The sequence below is a fragment of the Charadrius vociferus genome, unplaced genomic scaffold (assembly GCF_000708025.1).
Source record: "Charadrius vociferus isolate BGI_N301 unplaced genomic scaffold, ASM70802v2 scaffold297, whole genome shotgun sequence".
NCBI lineage: Eukaryota > Metazoa > Chordata > Aves > Charadriiformes > Charadriidae > Charadrius > Charadrius vociferus.
Window position 1 is genome coordinate 520228 of NW_009649192.1, and position 19036 is coordinate 539263.

Consider the following 19036-nt stretch of genomic DNA (forward strand, 5'->3'; position numbering starts at 1 on the left):
CACAGTATGGGAGAAGTCTTCTTGTTACAGTTAATACTGACTTGGTCGTGGCATTGCTATATGCTATTTTTTTTTAAATTTAGAAGTTTTTTTATAGATAATTTCACTGCTCTGGTATAGCTTTGAGGCAACAATCGTTACTGCCATTAGAGTAGTCAATAACAATGATACTGACTAGGTAGAAATTTACTGGTGGGCATGCATGTCTCTCACTTACTCAAAATTGGTTAAAAATGTGGAGGAGTTCAAAACTGAGTCATAACTTGGCACTGCAGAAGCTTCCTCCCCCACCCTTCTCACTCCTAATTCCTGTCCTCCCAAAACCACAACAGTAGAAGCCTGCAGGAAAGGTAGGATAGGGAGTTTTTATTCAGAAGTTTATTTAGTATAGCATAATTAAGTTGAAACTCTTGAAATTTATATATCAATTTAGTTTGAGTATAATTAGTTTCATTTAGTAAATGAGCATCAAGAGGCTGTGCTGACTCCACTGAAGATACAATTAAGTTACTTTTACAGTACGGAGCATTTGAAAATAGTACTTCTATGGAGTCACTCCACCCCTCCTTCTCTCAAGTACTAAAAATCTAGATCAGTTCATAGTGAGCCCCATAAAAAGTAGAACTGGCGCAACTGAGGGGGCAGTGTGCTCAGGTGTAGGGCCTGGGATGGGCTGGCGAACTGAGAACTTCCTAAGCTGGTACTGTTGAGGTTTGAGTGTTGTGAAAGCTGTCACCTCAGGCTGTAGTATGGCTCCATTAATACAGATAAGGATTGTCACAAAAACCACAATAAATGCCTCAAAATAAATGTTACTTTCAAAGTTGAGGATGTATGAAACTTGCCTTGAAACTGAAAACTGAAGAACAAGGAGAAGAAAGAAAAATAAAAATGGATTATGATTAAAATGGAGAAGGCAAGAGGAAAATCAATTTTTGTCATGTTTCTTGAGGTTTAAACTTTGAGTAAGAATGAAATTGTGTAAGTGCAGGTGTAACAAACACAGCTAACGTTGGCTAATTAACCAGTTACATCTTGTCTGTTTTTTACAGTGCCTTGATACAGCCTTTCCAATTTCAAGTGTTAGATCATTTAAATTGATAGCTTTTCTGGCATAATAATGAAGTAATACGATGCTGAATAGGGATTACCCCCATTCATGGGGAAATCAGCCTGTCCAAGTTAATGCACAGAGTTAACAGTGCATAAAATTTCATTGTTTTATAATATGTTTGGATTATTCTTGTGTTAGGATGAAATTACAGTGTTCTCATAATAGGATAGAGTTTATACTTCTGATTCTTAGGCATGGATTTTGGGAATAAAAGGAGAATTGAGCAAAATGTCAAGCAAAAATTGTTATGTTTAGGATTACTAAGAGAAATTGATGTTGGATGCTTTGGAGTGCTTATTTTTCTACAGCTTTATTAAAATAATTTAGAGAGGAGGAAAATAATTAGAAAATAACTAGCTCACTTCTACATAGAAAGTGTGGGGATTTTTGTTTTGTTTTTAAGGCTTTGTGCCTAAGACCAACGATGATGATTGTATTTCCAGGCTGTTTTTCAATGTGGTATGTGTTTGTGTTGCTATGACCGGACTTGGAATCATCAAAGAACCAGAAAACCACCAATAGCTATCCATATAATTTCTGATTGTCCTGTACGTTTGCTCTAGGTTTTCAGTCAAGACTTTGATCGACCGTTCCTGTTTTGAGACTATAGATGATACTTCCCCTGAATTTAATAATTTTGCAGCCATTCTGGAACAGATTCTAAGTCATCGACTGAAAGGTATGTTAATTAACTTCCTTACTGGTGATGTTTTTGCCACGAGAATTTGTTTATATGAAACGAGCGTACATCTGCAGAAACTCCTTGATGCTGAATGAAAGTGTTGGCTTTCTTTGTGTTTCTGTCCCTTTGCTGTTGCCTTCCTATTGTTTGCATTACTATGGAAAAGTCAAGGAAACATTTTTTGTGAAATGTGTTTCCAATGTTCTTGTTGGAAGCCTTCTTGGCTGGTAATTAAGAAAGTGGATGTTGCCATGGTGCTGAGATCTGTCTGCTTTTCTGCTTTATGATAAAGCTGTGTCCTAGAAGTCTGAAAGACAATTGTGTTTTCTGCTTTAAGAGAAGCTATAGAGAGCGTATCTGTGGTGCCGCTACCTTTTCTTTCTACGTTCTCTGCTTTCATTGCCTTCTTTTCCAGATAACTGTGTTTAGGTCCTTTCATTCCCGTCCCTCCACCCCCCTAGCAAAGCTGGTTTTTGCCACTGGAATGTAATGGATCTGGGTTAAGTTGCTTTTGAGAAAGGTCAGTTGTTGATTTCCCTCTTGTATCAGAGTCAGATGTTGTTCTAACTCAAGAAAATGTCTGTTTGCATTTTCTGATTGTTCTAGCGGAAGCTGCTTTTGCTAAAAGAACAGAGTGTGCCTTAGCAGTAACAGTCACTAGAAAAGGACTTTGGAAGCTTCTCCTCATTTCTGTGCACAGTTTCTGAAATTATTTCAGGATTATGAAGGACATCATAATCGTCTAAATATAGATGTGTAATATGACAATCTACTCCTTTTCATACTTCTGCTTTTTAATATTCGTAACTAAGCTTTGTGAACAATATTGTGTGTAGGCTGACATTTGAGTAGCACAATTACTACCTGCTGTCATTCTGTCAGAGAAAGAAAAAAAAAATCACACAGTAGGGTTAGGAACATAGTGTTTGTCACATTGTGACAAAGATTATTGAAGTGATTATGAGTACTTAGCAACTTGACACTGCAGGGAAATTGCTCTGTTTTCTCCTTCTCCCCCAGCTTCAGTGATGTTTGAGTAAAAACCATTATGATTCCCCCCCCAACATTCTTTTGCTTCACAGTCTTTTATTAAGGACAGGCAGTACAGAGAAGAAGCCGTGACAGGTTGGCAAATGGGTTACAGACAAATGGAATTTGCAAGTAAAAAATTATTTCAAATAAGAAATAGAGAAAATCAAAAAGCTAAACTGTTGTTTCAGTCTTCCCCTTGTAATTACCAGTATGATTTTCTAAGTTTGCAGAGTTAAATGAAAATACAGAAAAAGACAGCATCTTGTGCATTGTGTTGCAAACAGGGAATATTTTAGTAATAAGCTAGATGACTGAGAGTAATTGTTTTATTCTTTAAAACTTGAAAGGGAAATTGAGATAATAAATGTACCATGAGAATTCAAATTTTAAGAGGGTATATATTATACAACACAGGGCTTGAAAGAAATTGCATTTTATTGATGGAAATGACTAACGTATTCTGAATGCATAGTTCGTGTCAGTAGGAGCACACTAAAAGCAGGCTGGTGATTGCAGTGGGTTGTATAAAATGTTTTAAAGCAGGCAGAACATGCATGATCTGTTTGTCTATGGTAAGATAAATAGCTTCACTGTATTAAAGTTGTCAGAATAATCCCATGGCAGTGTAGTTAAACGGATGATCCAGATTTGAGAGTTTGAGGATACAGACCTTTACTTTCTTAAGGCCACAGCAAATAACAATTTGTAATCTTTAACTTCCTTTGGAAGTACTTGGTAAGGAAGGAAGAAGTAAAAAAAAAAAAAAAAAGTACTATTTAATTTGCATTGTAAAGGACTAAGTTTACTTTTATTAGAAAACTTCTACTGGCAACTCTTTTCTGACACTAAATGTATTATGTTTCAAAGGAGCAAAGCATAGTCTTGATGGAATACAGTGACTGTTGCTGCTTATTGGTTTGGTATTCAGATAGGATGCAGGCAAAACAAAAGGGGAGGAGGAAAGATAGCCATTTAAAGTGGAAAAAATGTTCAACTACAGTGATTAGAATCTTATGCTTTTCCTGAAAAAAAGAATTAAGAATTCTGATATCATATTTTTCCAATCCTCATCCTTCTGGCTGTTCTGCTAAAAATGCTAGCTATAGCAATATGACCACCATTTCTAAATTTATTTTTGATAGGTAACTGATCTGATGTTGCCAGCTCCAAATAGCAAAAGGGTCATGAGACAACATTCATAGTGGTTTGGATGGTTTTGTTGGTTTGATTTTCTTTTTCTTTTCAGAATCATTGAAGAATTTAGTTTGGAAAGTACCTTAGAAAGTCATCTAGTCCAACCTCTTGGTCAAAGCAGGGCCATCTCAGATTGCTCACAGCATTTTCCAGTCGAGCATTGAAAATCACCATGACGTTTCTGAAGCTCAATGCAGTTTGCTACAGAATTATTCCCCCCTCGCCCCTCACTTTGTGCTTACCTTTCCCTGATACTGGCCATGGTCCTCACCAGATCCTGTGGTGAGCCAGACCAGGAAGTCAAACAGGCAGAAAACTAATGACTTTCCCCATGGATGCACTTCTTTAACCCAGCTGCTCATTTTCCTAAGCGTGGTTTAGATGTGGGTGTTTGCTAAGTAATAAAATGAGGTCAGCATAAATGTATCAGCTTACACAACAGAGATCTGTGAATGCTGCTTGAATGCAGGTATCTGTTCATGTGATACAGAAGACTTGGCACATACCGCACAAAAATAGTTCCAGAAAAGGTAACATAATATGCCACGGCCAAAAGGCAACATCTGTACTACCTTACAGTTACATGTACACCAATGCCGGTAAGTAGCAGTCAGGAATAGGCCACTGTTGTTAGAAAAAGCAGACTGGCTCTCAGCCTGTTTTTTATTTGCCCTAAGGAAGAGAGAGAGAGTTTGAATAAGCTGTATTAACTGTCTTTTCAGGGATTGCAAACCACTGACTGCCTTCTGCTCTAGAAAGTGGAGAGAAACTTATCCCTGTACTGTGTAATACTGTGTATGTAGTATACCTGGTACTTCCTAGAAGCGCTGGATTTATTGTGAATGTAGAGTAGACCAAATCTGGTAACGAGGAGGATATAAAGCATGTGTTCTTCTTGTCATAAAATAAGCTGTGTGGCATGCCTGCTGGCAAGATATGATGCTACTGGACAGGACAACTGAAGATCTTGAAGAGGTAGGACAGAAGGAGTAACAGAAAAAGGATGAGTGACTAACTACTCTTTTATTCCTTCTCAGGGATAAGAATTTGAATGGTTTTATAATACATCAGAGAGTAAGTGGTATTCTGAGTCGTTACAGAGACAAAGTATTTGAAGGTGTCTGGACCAAATAAGACCTATAGTCCTGAAAGGGGTTTTAAAAATTTGTATACAAATGTATGTGTGTTTGATTATCTTTAAAGCAAGCTGGGTAATTTCAGGAAGCTTTTTTTTTTTTCCGCAGATAGTTGTTTGGAATTTGTTCTTTTCTTAACTGTTCTGTACTGCGAAGATTAAGGTGTATCTTGTAGTTGTCTTGGTAGTTTCTTGTTTTCACTGCTGGCCACAGATTTTTCAGGTATATTTCCTGTAAATGTCCTTTTTATCAGATCAGCTAAGTAAATATCGTTAGTGCAAAAATGATAGGAGCATCAAAAAGTGTTCAGCAACAGTACTTGGGATTTGATCACAGCTATATCCTAGCTGATTTAAAACCTGAAGTCAATTAAAGGTGATGTGTATATTGTCTGTACTAGATCACAATGTGGTATGGTTTTCTGCCTTTTTCTATCACTTTAAATTAGTTTTAACTGAGTTAGTACTTAAGAACATTAACTATTGTAGATTTTTCTGGCCTTCATCTCAAACACTTCTGAAAACTATTGTAATGTGTATGTATTTGTTGACTTACTATGTTTTCATTGTAATATCCTTTGCAGAAAAATGTGTTTATATCCAAACTGCTAGCCAGTATGCATCCTTAGAAATAGTTTTGGTTTATCTGTTGAATTTTGTGACTGACGACGTATATAGTGCATCTTGCTTGTGACTTCTGTAATTTTTGCACGCCATGGTTATGTGAGTGTACTTGTCATCTATACACTTATTTGCATTTACCACCATAATGACACAATACATTATGCTCTACTGTGCTATTTTGACACTTTCACAACTTTTGTGGGCCTTTTTTGCTGTACGTACATTTAGAAGGTATTCTGTGTGGAGTTCGTTTGCTTGCTTTTCTTTTTTCTTTTAGAAAACTTACTATGAGTGGTAAGCTTCTAGGATGATCAGTGCTACTTGAGTGGAAAGATAAATGTGATAATTCTCTTCCTTTCCTCATGCTATAAAATGTTCTAATTTCATGCATTATCAATAGTCTGGTGGTAGTAATGGTAAATGGCTGTACTAGTGTTGTCACTGGTAAATGTTCAGGTTTTGCACCGCTTCTTCACAGTACGGTGAATTATTAAATAATTAATTTCTGAAGCAATGACTTTTTTTATATCTGCAGTGCACAACTTATCCTTTCCTATATGATTTTTATTTTACTTATTTATTTTTAGGTGGAAAAAAGAGCACTTACTACTACCTGCTATTTCATGTAGTCTCTTTCTTTTTTACGCAATTAATATGAATACAATTTTTTTTAATCAAAATTCCTTGAACTCTAATAATTCTGGTATAAACAGTGGTTACCAAGGGAAAGGGTATGAATTACATCTGCAGAAGACAATTTGCGCTTGTAGGCCTAAGTCATAGGTGAGGAAGCAGGGTTCTTTGAGTGAGTAAGATGCAGCTTGTAATGTTGCTCATCCTGAGAGAAACAAGTCTGCTGGATAAAATAGTTAAGGTAATGGAGATATACTGGGGGTGAAAAAGGTAGGTTAAGGAAATAAGAGCTGAAGGCACTACTGTCATGAAAAGGACAAAATCCAAGCACATAACTGCAGTGGCCCCTTATTTGGTGCAATAATGCTATTAACAGAATAGCTTTTGTTACTAGATTAAATATTTATACACACATAGTGACCCTATTACTGATTTTGGCTAAAAAGACATAGTATGGGTCTAGTGTAATTTGTGGTTTAACTCATTCTCCTTTCTCCTGTATGGAGAAAAATCTTTAAATGAATTTATAATCATCTTGGAGGACTGGGTTTATGAAATACTGTATTTTTTTTATTATTTTTAATGACTCATTCTGTAGGCCCAAAATAAAAGAGCGGGTATCATAAAAATTCCTCAAAGGACTAGCATGCCAGTTTTTTACCAACAAGTTATATTAAAACTTATTTTTTGTGGGATAGAAAAATTTGCTGTGAACTAAATAATACAGGGAGTTCTGGAGAAAACCTGCCTGTACCTTAGAGCATCCTCATCATTATTACTTTGTAACTGGAACTTTGTAGATATGAAATTGGACTGTGATTGAGTAGGAAGCTGTTTAATGTCTTATCTGTGAAGAGTTTCTTGGGCATGAAAAAAGATCTATAGCAACTAGTGTTGTATATGTTTGTATCAAGTTAGACTGGAGCAGAAATGGGTTGATACAAATAGGTCTGGAGCAGTATTCAAAAATGTGGTGAAATAAAAAAATTTCTCAATATTGTTTCTATTTGCTTTGCAGTTCTGTAGACAAGAATTTAATTAATTTGAACTATGTTTAATGTTAAACTTGCAGCTTCCATGCTTACCTAATAATTTTGTTTGGCTGACAAAAACAATAACATCGTTCCTGTTGGGGATAGCTGTCAGCTTCTGTGTCTTCTGATGACATATAAACTTCACGGCAAAGACCACATACTCTTTGTCCTTTGGATGTCCCAGGAAACTTACTCTTCCCTTAAGTATAAGGAGTTGACAGAGTATAAGTTGTATACTAAAATTAGCTTTCAAGTTTATTAGGACCCTTTAAAATTTAGATATGATTTTAGAATCATAGAACAACCGAGGCTGGAAGGAACCTTGAAAGATCATCTGGTCCAACCATTTGTGGGAAAGGGTGCCTAGTTGAGATTGTCTAGCACCCCGTCCGATCGTATCTGGAGCACCACCAGCGATGAGGACTCTACCACATCCCTGTGGAGGTTGTTCCAGTGAATGATTGTTCTTACTGTAAAAAAATTTCTCTCTTACGTTGAGAAGAAACCTCTCCCAGTGCAACTTGTACCCATTGCCCTTTGTCTTCTCCACGTGGCTTCTTGTAAAGAGAGGGCCTCCATCCTCTTTGTAGCTGCTCTTTAAATACTGGAATACTGTGATGAGTTCCCCTCTGAACTTTCTCTTCCCTAGGAAGAGAAGATCTAACACCTTCAGTCTTTCCACATGGGACAGGTTCTCCAGCCCTTTGAACATCTTCATCGCCCTCCTTTGGACCCTCTCCAATCTGTCCATGTCCTTCCTGAAATGTAGGGACCAGAACTGGACACAGTACTCCAGGTGTAGCCCAACAAGCGCTGAGTAGTGGGACCTATTTCATGCCTCGTTCTTGAGAGTTCTCGTGGCTGTGTACATTAAGTGCATTGATGGCCAAATAGAATTTCATATGCTGAAAGCTTTTAAAATTGTAGGGAATATACAGCTTAATATCTTATTTAGTAGTTCTTAAAATACATTCTCACTATTCTTGGGCAGTCTTTTCCAACATTTTTCTATGTATGGAATGATTAAGGAGGTTTTTCTTCAGATGATGTTAATTACTAGAGTATGGGCAAGGTTTAAAGTTGTAGGGAGCGAACAGTGAAATATAGAAGTCCTTCATTCACAAAAGGTCCTGAGCCAGCTGTGACTTTCAAGTGAAGACAATTCGTACCGAAGTCTGAAACTCATCATACCCTCTCACAGAGCTGGCTGCGAGATGAGAGACTGTTGTTATGTCAGAGTATATTGTAATTATGGACAGCTTGCTTTGTTGATCAGTGTAAGCCAAATAAGTGCTGTATGCTGGTGTGTATTTCTGTTATAAAGGTATTTTTGTTTTTAAATGTTGTGTATTTTGTAGGTGTTCATTTGTAAAAAGAATTGCTGGAATTGCTTTGAATTGGTGACTTAAGAAAACTATAGAGTGAAACTGTCTGTTTTTTCCAGAATATATTCTGTCCATAAGATAGTTTGAAAAAGCCACAAAAGTTATTGTATGATATGCTTGCCTTTATTAGTTGGCACTGGAATTGGTGACAAGTCACCATCACGCTTTAGTTGCATTTAATTTTGCAAGAAATGTTTCTGATATGGTAAAGAATATGAAAAATATCTGTAGCTTTTCATGTTGTTAAAATGCTGTTGAATTTTTGCTGCTGTCCGCTACACTTGGCATTTCAACAAAAATAGTAAGTTCATAAGAGTGCTTACCTGATGGGAATTCTTTTATTTTAGTCCTCAAAGCTGAGAAGATCTAAATCTACAGTAACTGAAGCACCTTGGGATTTTGTTTTTCCTTTGGCATATTGAGTAGTATATATTAATTCTTCCTGCTTTCTTTCTTTTTTTTTTTTTTTTACAAGTCTTTTATGAAGCTTTGAATTTAATAAATAAATCCATGTAGCGAAGTAAGCAGATGGATCACAAAGTCAAGTTACATGAGCCCTCTAGGGAAAAAAAAACACCACTTGAATTTCTTAAGATCATAGGGGACAGATCTTTGACACTACTCTGGCTATGCTTGGAGCTAAGATAAGTCATGCTTGATAAAAATATCCTTGTTATATGTTGGCATTTTATTTTCAGTATGTATTATTTTCAGCATGTATGATTCCCCTCTCTTCTTTGGATGGTCACACTCAAAGAGCTGTGGTCAACGACTTGATGTCTAAGTGGTGACCACTGACGAGTGTCATTCCTCAGGGGTTGGTATTGGGGCCAGCACTATTTAACATCTTTGTCAGTGACATAGACAGTGGGATTAAATGCACCCTCAGCAAGTTTGCCAATGACACCAAACTGTCTGGTGCAGTCAATGTGCTGGAGGGAAGGGATGCCATGCAGGGGGATGTGGACAGGTTTGAGAGGTGAGCCCGTACGAACCTCATGAAGTTCAGCAAGGCCATGTGCAAGGTCCTGCACATGGGTCAGGGGTCAGAGCAATCTCAAGCACAAATACAGGCTGGGCAGAGAATGGATTGAGAGCAGCCCTGTGGAGAAGGACGTGGGGGTGTTGGTGGATGAGAAGCTCAACATGAGCCGGCAATGTGTGCTCACAGCCCAGAAAGCCAACTGCGTCCTGGGCTGCATCAGAAGAAATGTGGCCAGCAGGTCGAGAGAGGTGATTCTGCTGCGCCTTTATTCCACTCTTGTGAGACCCCACCTGGAGTACTGCATCCAGCTCTGGAGTACCCAACATAAGAAGGACATGGACCTGTTGGAGTGAGTCCAGAGGAGGGCCATGAAGATGATCGGAGGGCTGGAGCACCTCTCCTATGAAGACAGGCTGAGAGAGTTGGCATTATTCAGCCTGGAGAAGAGAAGGCTCCAGGGAGAAATTATAGCAGCCTTCCAGTATCTGAAGGGCGCCTACAAGAAAGCTGTAGAGGGGCTTTTTACAAAGGCATGTAGTGATCAGGTGAAGGGTAATGGTTTTAAACTGGAAGAGGGTAGATTTAGATTAGATATTAGAAAGAAATTCTTTACTGTGAGGGTGGTGAGACACTGGAATAGGTTGCCCAGGCAAGTTGTGGAGGCCCCATCCCTGGAGGGGTTGAAAGGCCAGGCTGGGTAGGGCTTTTAGCAACCTGGTCTAGTGGAAGGTGTCCCTGCCCATGGGGGACACTAGATGATCTTTAAGGTCCCATCCAACCCAAACCATTCTAGGATTCTATGATTTGCAGCATCAGTCTAATACATTCTTTCTTGAAATGTGAGCTTTCTAACAGCAAAACAATTATAAGTCTTTCTGATAAATTAGTAAAGCTTCAGAAGTAGAACTCAAGACTTGAAATAAAATAAAATTAACTTTAAAAAATAAGGTCTCATGTTATATGGAGAAAAGGTTTTGCGTGTACGTAATATGGCAGTCACCAGAGGGCAATGTTCATCTTACTTTTTACATACTTGTTTGCGGTTGGATACTGTTCAGTCTGAAAAACAGGGCTGAACTGTTGCGTCTGTGATGAAATGTATTTTGTGTGGAGCGGTTGCAAGTAGTATGTAATTTTGCCTTTTGGTTTCTGACTGCAACATGTTGCAAGCTGGAAAAACAACCGAAAGATTTTGGTTAAAGTGCTGGAAGAGATATGGATTTGCTCAATTCGTTTCAGTCAGCTTCCCAAGGAATGTTCTGTGTGTATTCAAAATAAATTGTGACTGCAAAACTTTTTTGATCATGCATCAGTTTCTCCTTCAATGAAAACACATGTTGAAAAATTCGAATCTGCTCCTAAAATAAAGACAACACTACCGCAGCAAACAGTGGTCTTTTATATTAATGTATATATAAAAAAAATAGTTTTTTTAAGAACAAAGCTTTTTTTACTTGACTGCATTGGTGAAACACATGGTACTACCTAAAACAAATAACAGAAATACTTCTTGCATCATATTTTTAAGTCACAATTGTGCGTGCTCTATTGGCATTTAAGAGTCTTGTGAAGAACCCTTGAGTATTATTATACCATACTAACAAGGAAAAAACCAAAAAAATACGCATATGTACACAAAAGCACCAGACTTCTCTTTGTGCATTGGTGAGCTGCATAATGCAAGATTTTTTACATCTGTGAGCCAGTTTTCGGCAGGAATTTATGAACTTGCTAGTATAAAATCCTGTCAGTGCAGGCAACCTATAGGGAAGTATTTTTATTATGTTTATCTCCAATAAGCAGAGGGGGAGGTTCATAAATCTTTACATATCTTGTATTTTGATTTAAGGTCAGATCACCTGGTTCGGCTATGAAAGTCCTCGTAGTTTCTGGGACTACATTCGAGTAGCTTGCCGAAAAGTCTCTCACAATTGCATCTGCAGTATTGAGAACATGGAGAATGTCGGTTCTTCTAGAGCTAAGGTAGGGAAGAGAAAGGTCAAATTGACTTTTTTATTACATTGTTCTGTGTGAAATACAGCTGGCATTTCTGTACCCAGAAGAAAACATATTACTAAGCTTGCCTCACAAAATTTTTCATTGTTTGAAATAATTATTTTTTTATATGTACCTAGTAAATATTTACTTAAAAAAACCCCACTTTTAAATCTGAATGTTTCCTTTTAAATTTGTGTTAAATTCAGTAGAATAAATCTCAAATTCTCTATTCAGTGAGCATGCCGTATTATAAAATGATTGCCTTCACGTTTTCGAACTTTTTAATTTTTTGAAAATGCAGTACGTTGAGGGAAATAAAGTTCATGCAGGCATGCCTAACAAATACTATTTTTAAATTGTAGAAATGTGATATTTCCCACTAACCTAAGTTTCATTTTATTTCGTATATAATTTATGCACTAATAGAAAAGTTGTGATCAGCTCTTCAGTTTGTTGGTGTGATTATGCAGGAAGCCTTTAATAGATTTATTAGCAAATAAAAGATCCATTGTTTTAAAGGATTTATATAGAAATAGCATCACAATTTCTGATTGTAGGTACAGTGGAAAGGTTAAGGAAGTAACAATTTAATGTGTTAATATGCATATAAACTGAATAAGAATAAGCTTTAAAGTGACTTATCATTAAATGTTAATAATGTGAGACAGTATATACCAACATCTTAAAAAAACAAACTGTTGGACAGAGATTGCAAGTTCTGTTTGTTAGATTAGAATGCTTTTCAATAGTTTGTATTCCTCTGTTAAAGCAGCCTTGATTGATAACTGAGCCTTCTGACTTGAAAGTATAAATAGTGTAAAAGGATGCACCCATTAATGTTCTTAATTCTTTTTATTTCTAAATGAACTGGAATCATTTGTTTGAACAAGTATCCAAACTGTGTTCCATGGCTATTCTAAAAATTCTGTAGTTCCAGATTTTTATTATGCTCTGGATTATTTACAGTTGGGGTCACTGGTGAGGTGCAAATATTTAACTTGTTATATACAAAAACTTTGAATTTTTTTCTCAGGGGCATGACTGTGTGGTTAGTACAATTTAAATTACAGGTATTTACGCAACCACAGTTTTCTTCAATAAAAGGTCATGTTTAGATCAAGCAGCACCATGAAATCTAGTAGATCTTTGAGCAGCCACTCTGATGATCCTAGTATTGCAGAACAGCTTATTTGCAGTGTCTGCTGTTGCCCCTTTCTTCTTTGTATAGACTGTTTTAAATTTTATATAGTAAACATATTTGTAATTCGTGTGAAAACTTTGAAACACTTGAGATGCTATGGCCAAAACCTATTGATTGTTGTTCCTATCCAGAATATCACATGCTTTTCCTAGCTCTCAATGTACTGGAGTAGTGGACTGATAATTTAAATCATGCCGCTTTTCTTCTTGCTTATGTTGAGATCTGGAAATTCAGATAATTTGGAGCACTTATTTCCAAATACATTCTGGAGAGACTCATGTTCTTGAATCTGATGATTGTATTGCTTATATTCACGATTTATTTTAAAGGTATTTCTGAATGCCAAGATATTAATAGATATGAATATTTAAATTTGGTAGATAATAAGATGCAAAGCTATTTTCTGAAATACCCTTGTAAATAAATTACAATTTTCTTTTTCTCTGTGGAAAACTCCATGCCAAATAGTAAACAAATAAGCTAATTTGTGCAACGAGTGGGGGGAGTGGTGTTGAATTTTTAAAGGTGCGTATGGGAGTATTTTGGATGTCCATATCTGAGAAGGTTGGAGGCATGTTGACACAAATACAAGTGGTATGCACCAGTTTTACTGGTGGTTGAAATGGGTGTCTGCTTAAGCTAGTTAGCCCTGCTTTCACTGGAGCTGCATAGGCTTTAGTTGTTAGCTAAGCAGCAGCATCAGGGTTTGACTGTTTTGCTCATGTTCTAACTAACTGCAACATAAAGGCAGCTATCCAGATAAACATCCTCTTCTTTAGTGCACTTCATGGTAAAGTTTTTGCTATGTTGTTGGTATTTATGAAAGCAGGGGTTTTTTTTGTTTGTTTGTTTGTTTTTTAATTTGGCATCTGCCTGTCTTATTATAAGTTTAGTTTGATCTAGGTCTATATAAATTAAAAGTAGAATTATAATTACTACAGGTGATTTTGGTAGAATGTCTGTAGTGATATTCAGCTAGATGTCAATAAGCACCAAATACATTAAGCAGAAGGTCATCTTACTACTTATATAACTCTTTGTAAGTTTATATGGGTTACAAGAAATGTTCCTGGTATTCTCAAACTGACAGTCATAACTATGCAGCCGTTTGAAACTTCTCTTTCTTGTAAACTACAATGCTGTACACTAGTGCTGTAAAAATAGTGCAACATACATTTCTGAAGGTTAATTTTGAAGCTATTGTTTATAGAACTGTTTGAATGACATTTTGGGTTTGGACTACAAGTTTAAGGCCTCTTAGATTTGATTTCATTCCTGTATGTTATGTGCACCTTCTATAATGATGTCTTTACTGACAGGGGAAAATAATTTATGCAAATTACATAATAAAAAGATGTCACTGAGTTATAATTTATTTTTTTTATTGATCCCACAAATATTTGAATGAACGCAGAGAATTAGTTCTTACTTAAATCGCCTTGAGACTAGGTTACTGCTGCTTTACAGTGGAACTGATTGGATGCTTCCAACACCATCATCTTTAAAACGAAAGGCTTTCTGCCCTGATCTGCTACCACTTATGCATATGAGCTTTTCAAAAGGCTGGAGTATATAATTAAAGCAAAATCCTTTTTTTTTTTTTTCCCCCTTCACATTTTGAAGAACTTGATTTCACAATAAAGTTTATTTGTAAGAATGCGTTTTCTATTTTCATTATTACTACAATGAATCTATTTCTGTTTAGAAGTAACTCTGTTAATCAGTTCATTTCATTTCACCCAGGTAAATCAACTGTATTAATTTTCAGATGTAAAATTAAGTGTTTCATTCTGTAATACTTAAATAATTGATGTCTGTTTCTTCTTGCAGGGTCGAGCCTGGATCAGAGTAGCACTCATGGAAAAGCATTTGTCTGAATATATTTCCACAGCTCTGAGAGACTTCAAAACAACCAGGTCTCTAAGACTTTTATTTTTGCAATGTTTTAACAAATGCTGCTCAAGTGAAGGTTTGAAAATGAACGTTCCACTTCATTTGTATGGGAAAGGATGTCACTAGTAAAAGAGCTGTAACTTAGTAAAAGATATCTGGAGTTGGTATCAAGTGATTGGATTTCAGCGTGGGTAAAACTGCAGAATTGAAATTCCCTTTGTGATTTAAAAAATTTAGAAGTAAGTCTGGAATTCTTAAAAGGTCAAAAGAGAAGAAAATGTCTCTAAAGAAGGAACTAATTCTGAAATTGTAGCATGATAAGGGTAGAAGATGTAATGTTCCTTTCAAAATTAGGTATGGTTGACAGAAAACCGTAGAGACTTAGTAAGAAATAATTTTTATAGGAACTTCTCTTGAAGAAGAAAGGAAAAGAATTCTAGGAAGCTTTTGAGAAATAGAGAAGAACAGAATTAGTGATCAGGCATAACTAGGATTCTTGATGTAATATAAAAAATGTGTAACAGATTTTTGTTGTACCTTCTAATGGTAAAAGGTGTTATGGACAAGAATATGCTTTGTGATAAAAAATACTGTGACAGTTTTAGACTGGTTCTAGATAATGTGATTGTTATATGATGCTTTATCCTGTAACAAGCGTGCCTTGTAGATTTATGATGAAGTCGTCTAAATATGAGTTAGTCTGTAACACGTTGTAACCTTATCTTAAACTCTAAATGTTTTAGACATACTGAATGGACTACTTAATAAGAATTTTCTCTGTAGGGACTTATGTTCATTTAGAATATTATTTCTGTTTGTAATGCTATTTGTCCACGGGTCTCCCTATATTTTGCCAATATTAAGGTGACTTTGAAACACAACTAGGTAAATGTCCCATTTTATTGACATTTCCAGACCTGTTGTCTTTATTTTACCCAGATTTGCTTGCATTTACAGTAGACAAGAAGCTCATAAAGCAAAGATTTCTGGAAAAGATTTACTCATGTTGCCTCAAAATGAAAAGTCACTTGGTTTTTTTGAGGGGGACATGAGGAGGAAGAGTCACAGTCTATGTAGTTAAGTAGTACATTCTTTGTCCCTGTTTGGTAGTGTGTTTTATTTGCTAGTGGATAACAGTGGTATTATTTTATTAGCAGTTTCAATTTAATTTATTCGAACATGTTAATATTTCATATATTTGAATGTTGTTTCAGTAGTATAGCTTTTGGAAACAACCTCTCTTGCATTCCAAACATAGTAAGTGCAAAGGTTTTTTTGAAGTAGTGTTTTAAATACATCTAATGGAAATAAAAGTTACAGTTTCAGATCTTGGTCATGTGGATTTCAAATCCACTAGCAATAATGGACACACTCTCTTTTCCTGTGTGGGAAAAGTGGAAAAAGTGTCCTGATTTTTTTGGTGATGCTTTGCACCATTTGTTTAGCGTTTTAAATTATGTATTGCGCTATATGTATATTTAATAATTATTTATATAAACTGTAAATATCATATGTTACACATGTGTGTACGTAGGATATGAGATTCACCTATCATACTGCTAGCTCTTTTTAAACCTTGCTGTTGTGTTTTGGTGCCTGATTTAGAGCTAGTCCTTTAATGAAGCAGCACATTATTAGTGTTGGATCTGCGTATTACATTTGGAAGGGGGTTGGATTAAGCATAAGCACACAATTATTTTTGTAATAAATTGGCCAGCACAGATACTTAAGTTAGACTGTTCTGTTGTGAGATGCATAATACTGAAAGAAGATTTGTGAGTTTTCCAAGGGTTCTGTTGTTTCTGTTGGATTACTGTAGCTGGTTTAAGAAACATTGCCACTGTCAGACTAACATCTTTGTCTCACCGTTACAAGTATGCCCTGTCCTTTTTGTGTGATTACTTCCTAGACACCATTTTATGAGATAAACTGAACGCAGTGCAGATTGGTACCTGGCAGTGATTTTAGAAATGCCAGTGAAATGGTTTGTAATGATCTTGTACTGGGAGCATTGCTGTTAGTTCACAAATAAGAGTAACTGTACTGAATCAGACTGTAAAGTCCATCTAGCTCAGTATTCTGTCTCAACTGGTGGCCAGTATAGCCTCCTGGTGCCCTTCCTGAAGTCAGAGGGTAGAGAGCTGAGTCTGTACATCATAACCTCAGTGTCAGGACTATAATCTCTGTCTTCCTAGAGGAAGCCTTCCAGATTTTTTGCTTCCACTGAGATCATCCAAGGTCTTGGACCACTTGTTTTCTTACAGCAAATGGATGTCTGTTATGAAACTGCAAAAGTGAGACTTCTGATAGTGTCCATTATAACATAGTTTAATCTTTGGAACTGTACCCCAAAATGTGTCTTTTCTGGATGCTCGCCATGCAGCCAACTTGAGCTTTCACTGAACCATCCCAATGCTTTCAAGCAGTTCTTAAAACAGAGGAAGCTTTTTGCAGGGCAGTGTTACTGGTATTTGTCTGAAAGATAGGTTGCATTTGATAACTTGGCACCTCCTTGCAATCATACATTGCTAGGATGGATAGGTGGACTGTGCATCTCGGTTTCTGGTAAATGACCTTTCAATTTTTCCTTTGGTACTGAACAGCTCTTGTTTCCCGCTTTCCACATGTAACGTTCAGGTGAATTCTAGTGACCTTTCTGCCTCTGCAGCTGCCAAGACTCCTTTAACACAGAAATTAAAGTTGTGTGCTGCTTTGCTAAACAGACCAAATGCCTTTTTCACAAGGCCTTGCATGGCAATGGTGGGTCCTATTCACCTGCCCTGTGCATGGAACATTTCTGTCTGGAAGTAGCTTCTGTGGTATCCAGGAGGAGAAAATTAGAATAAATGGGAGAGAGTGGGGATGTGGTGAGGGAATACAGATTTAAAAATCGTTGCTTTATTGGTCAGTATTCTCAAGCACCCTTTCCAAGTTTGCATATACCAGGGTACGTGAAGTATATTTTAAGATCAAACCATGGAGTTTTAAAACTTTGGCTAATAGGTGCTTTACCGTTAAAAATGGTGTTAAGAAAACACTCCTTCAAATAATGAAAATTTTAAATCTCGGAATAACTGGATGCAGCATGCAGGTTCCTAGCATGCAGTATTTTGAGAAAAAGTATGCTACCTTGAAAATAGCTGATTTGTGAAAATATTTTTTTAAAAGTAATCAACTGCTAAGAATGAAGAGAGAATGTTGAACTTTAAAAGAGCTTGTGAGTACAATTGTGAGAGGGCTTTTTCTTTTTCATACGATGGAATAATCATTTTTTTTTTATGTACGTGACACACATTCTTCCTTTCAGCAGTAAATGATAAGATATCTTCATTTTCTTTGCATTTTGTCCATCCTGTTGTACTATTTCTTAGGGCTAATGTTGTAAATTCTTTTTGCTTCTGTCTAAATTTTTATGTGCTATAAGATTGTGAGGTTTTGTGCTGTGCAGTCTATTGGTTTGCTTTATTTGAAATGAAATATGAATGCCCCTGGGGTTCACATGAGGTATTTTTACTTAAACTGGATTTCTACAGTTTTCTGTTAACTATGGAAAACATTATTATTTGAGAGAATATGGTATTAACTGAACTAATTTCTTTTCTATTGAAGGAGATTTTATGAGGATGGAGCAATTGTTCTTGGTGAAGAAGCAAACATGCTTGCTGGTATGCTGTTGGGACTCAATGCAATTGATTTTAGGTAATATATTTGCATGCTTCCTAACAAAATGCTCAAGGAAGGTACTTATAAATTGATGCATTATGGAAAACATTGTTAGATTCCTTTGATAGTTTGAGAGACAAAACTTAGCTGGGGGGGAAAGAGGAGGAGGAAAGAGAGAGATCTTGAATAGCTCTTCTAGATAAGAACAAAGTTACGACATAATTTATATAGCTGCAGGATTACACGATCTTTCTTTCAGGTATCAAAATCCTGAAAGCAATCAGAATTATAATTCCAGAAGGTATATCAAACCTATTAAGTGAAGCTTACAGACACTTGAATCTTATAAAGTTATTTTTAAACTGTAAGGAAAACTGTGTTTACGTACATAGTAGTGCCCTGGTACTCAATGACAGCATTGTAACTGCATATGTAGGTATCTTTAACTTTAGTGCTTCTAGAT

General features: G+C 36.3%; 1 protein-coding gene across 1 annotated transcript in view; it reads left to right on the plus strand.

Annotated features, from left to right (window-relative positions):
* Positions 1 to 1654: 1654 nt before the first annotated feature.
* The window catches only part of RUNDC3B (RUN domain containing 3B), a gene marked incomplete at its 5' end in the record, with an annotated part of 68205 nt that continues 50823 nt past the window's right edge, over positions 1655 to 19036 (plus strand). Inside the window, 4 exons of the mRNA XM_009888967.1 lie at positions 1655 to 1793; positions 11668 to 11801; positions 14848 to 14933; positions 18520 to 18609. Of these exons, the coding sequence (XP_009887269.1) occupies positions 1655 to 1793; positions 11668 to 11801; positions 14848 to 14933; positions 18520 to 18609 (449 nt within the window). The remainder of the gene's footprint in view (positions 1794 to 11667; positions 11802 to 14847; positions 14934 to 18519; positions 18610 to 19036) is intronic.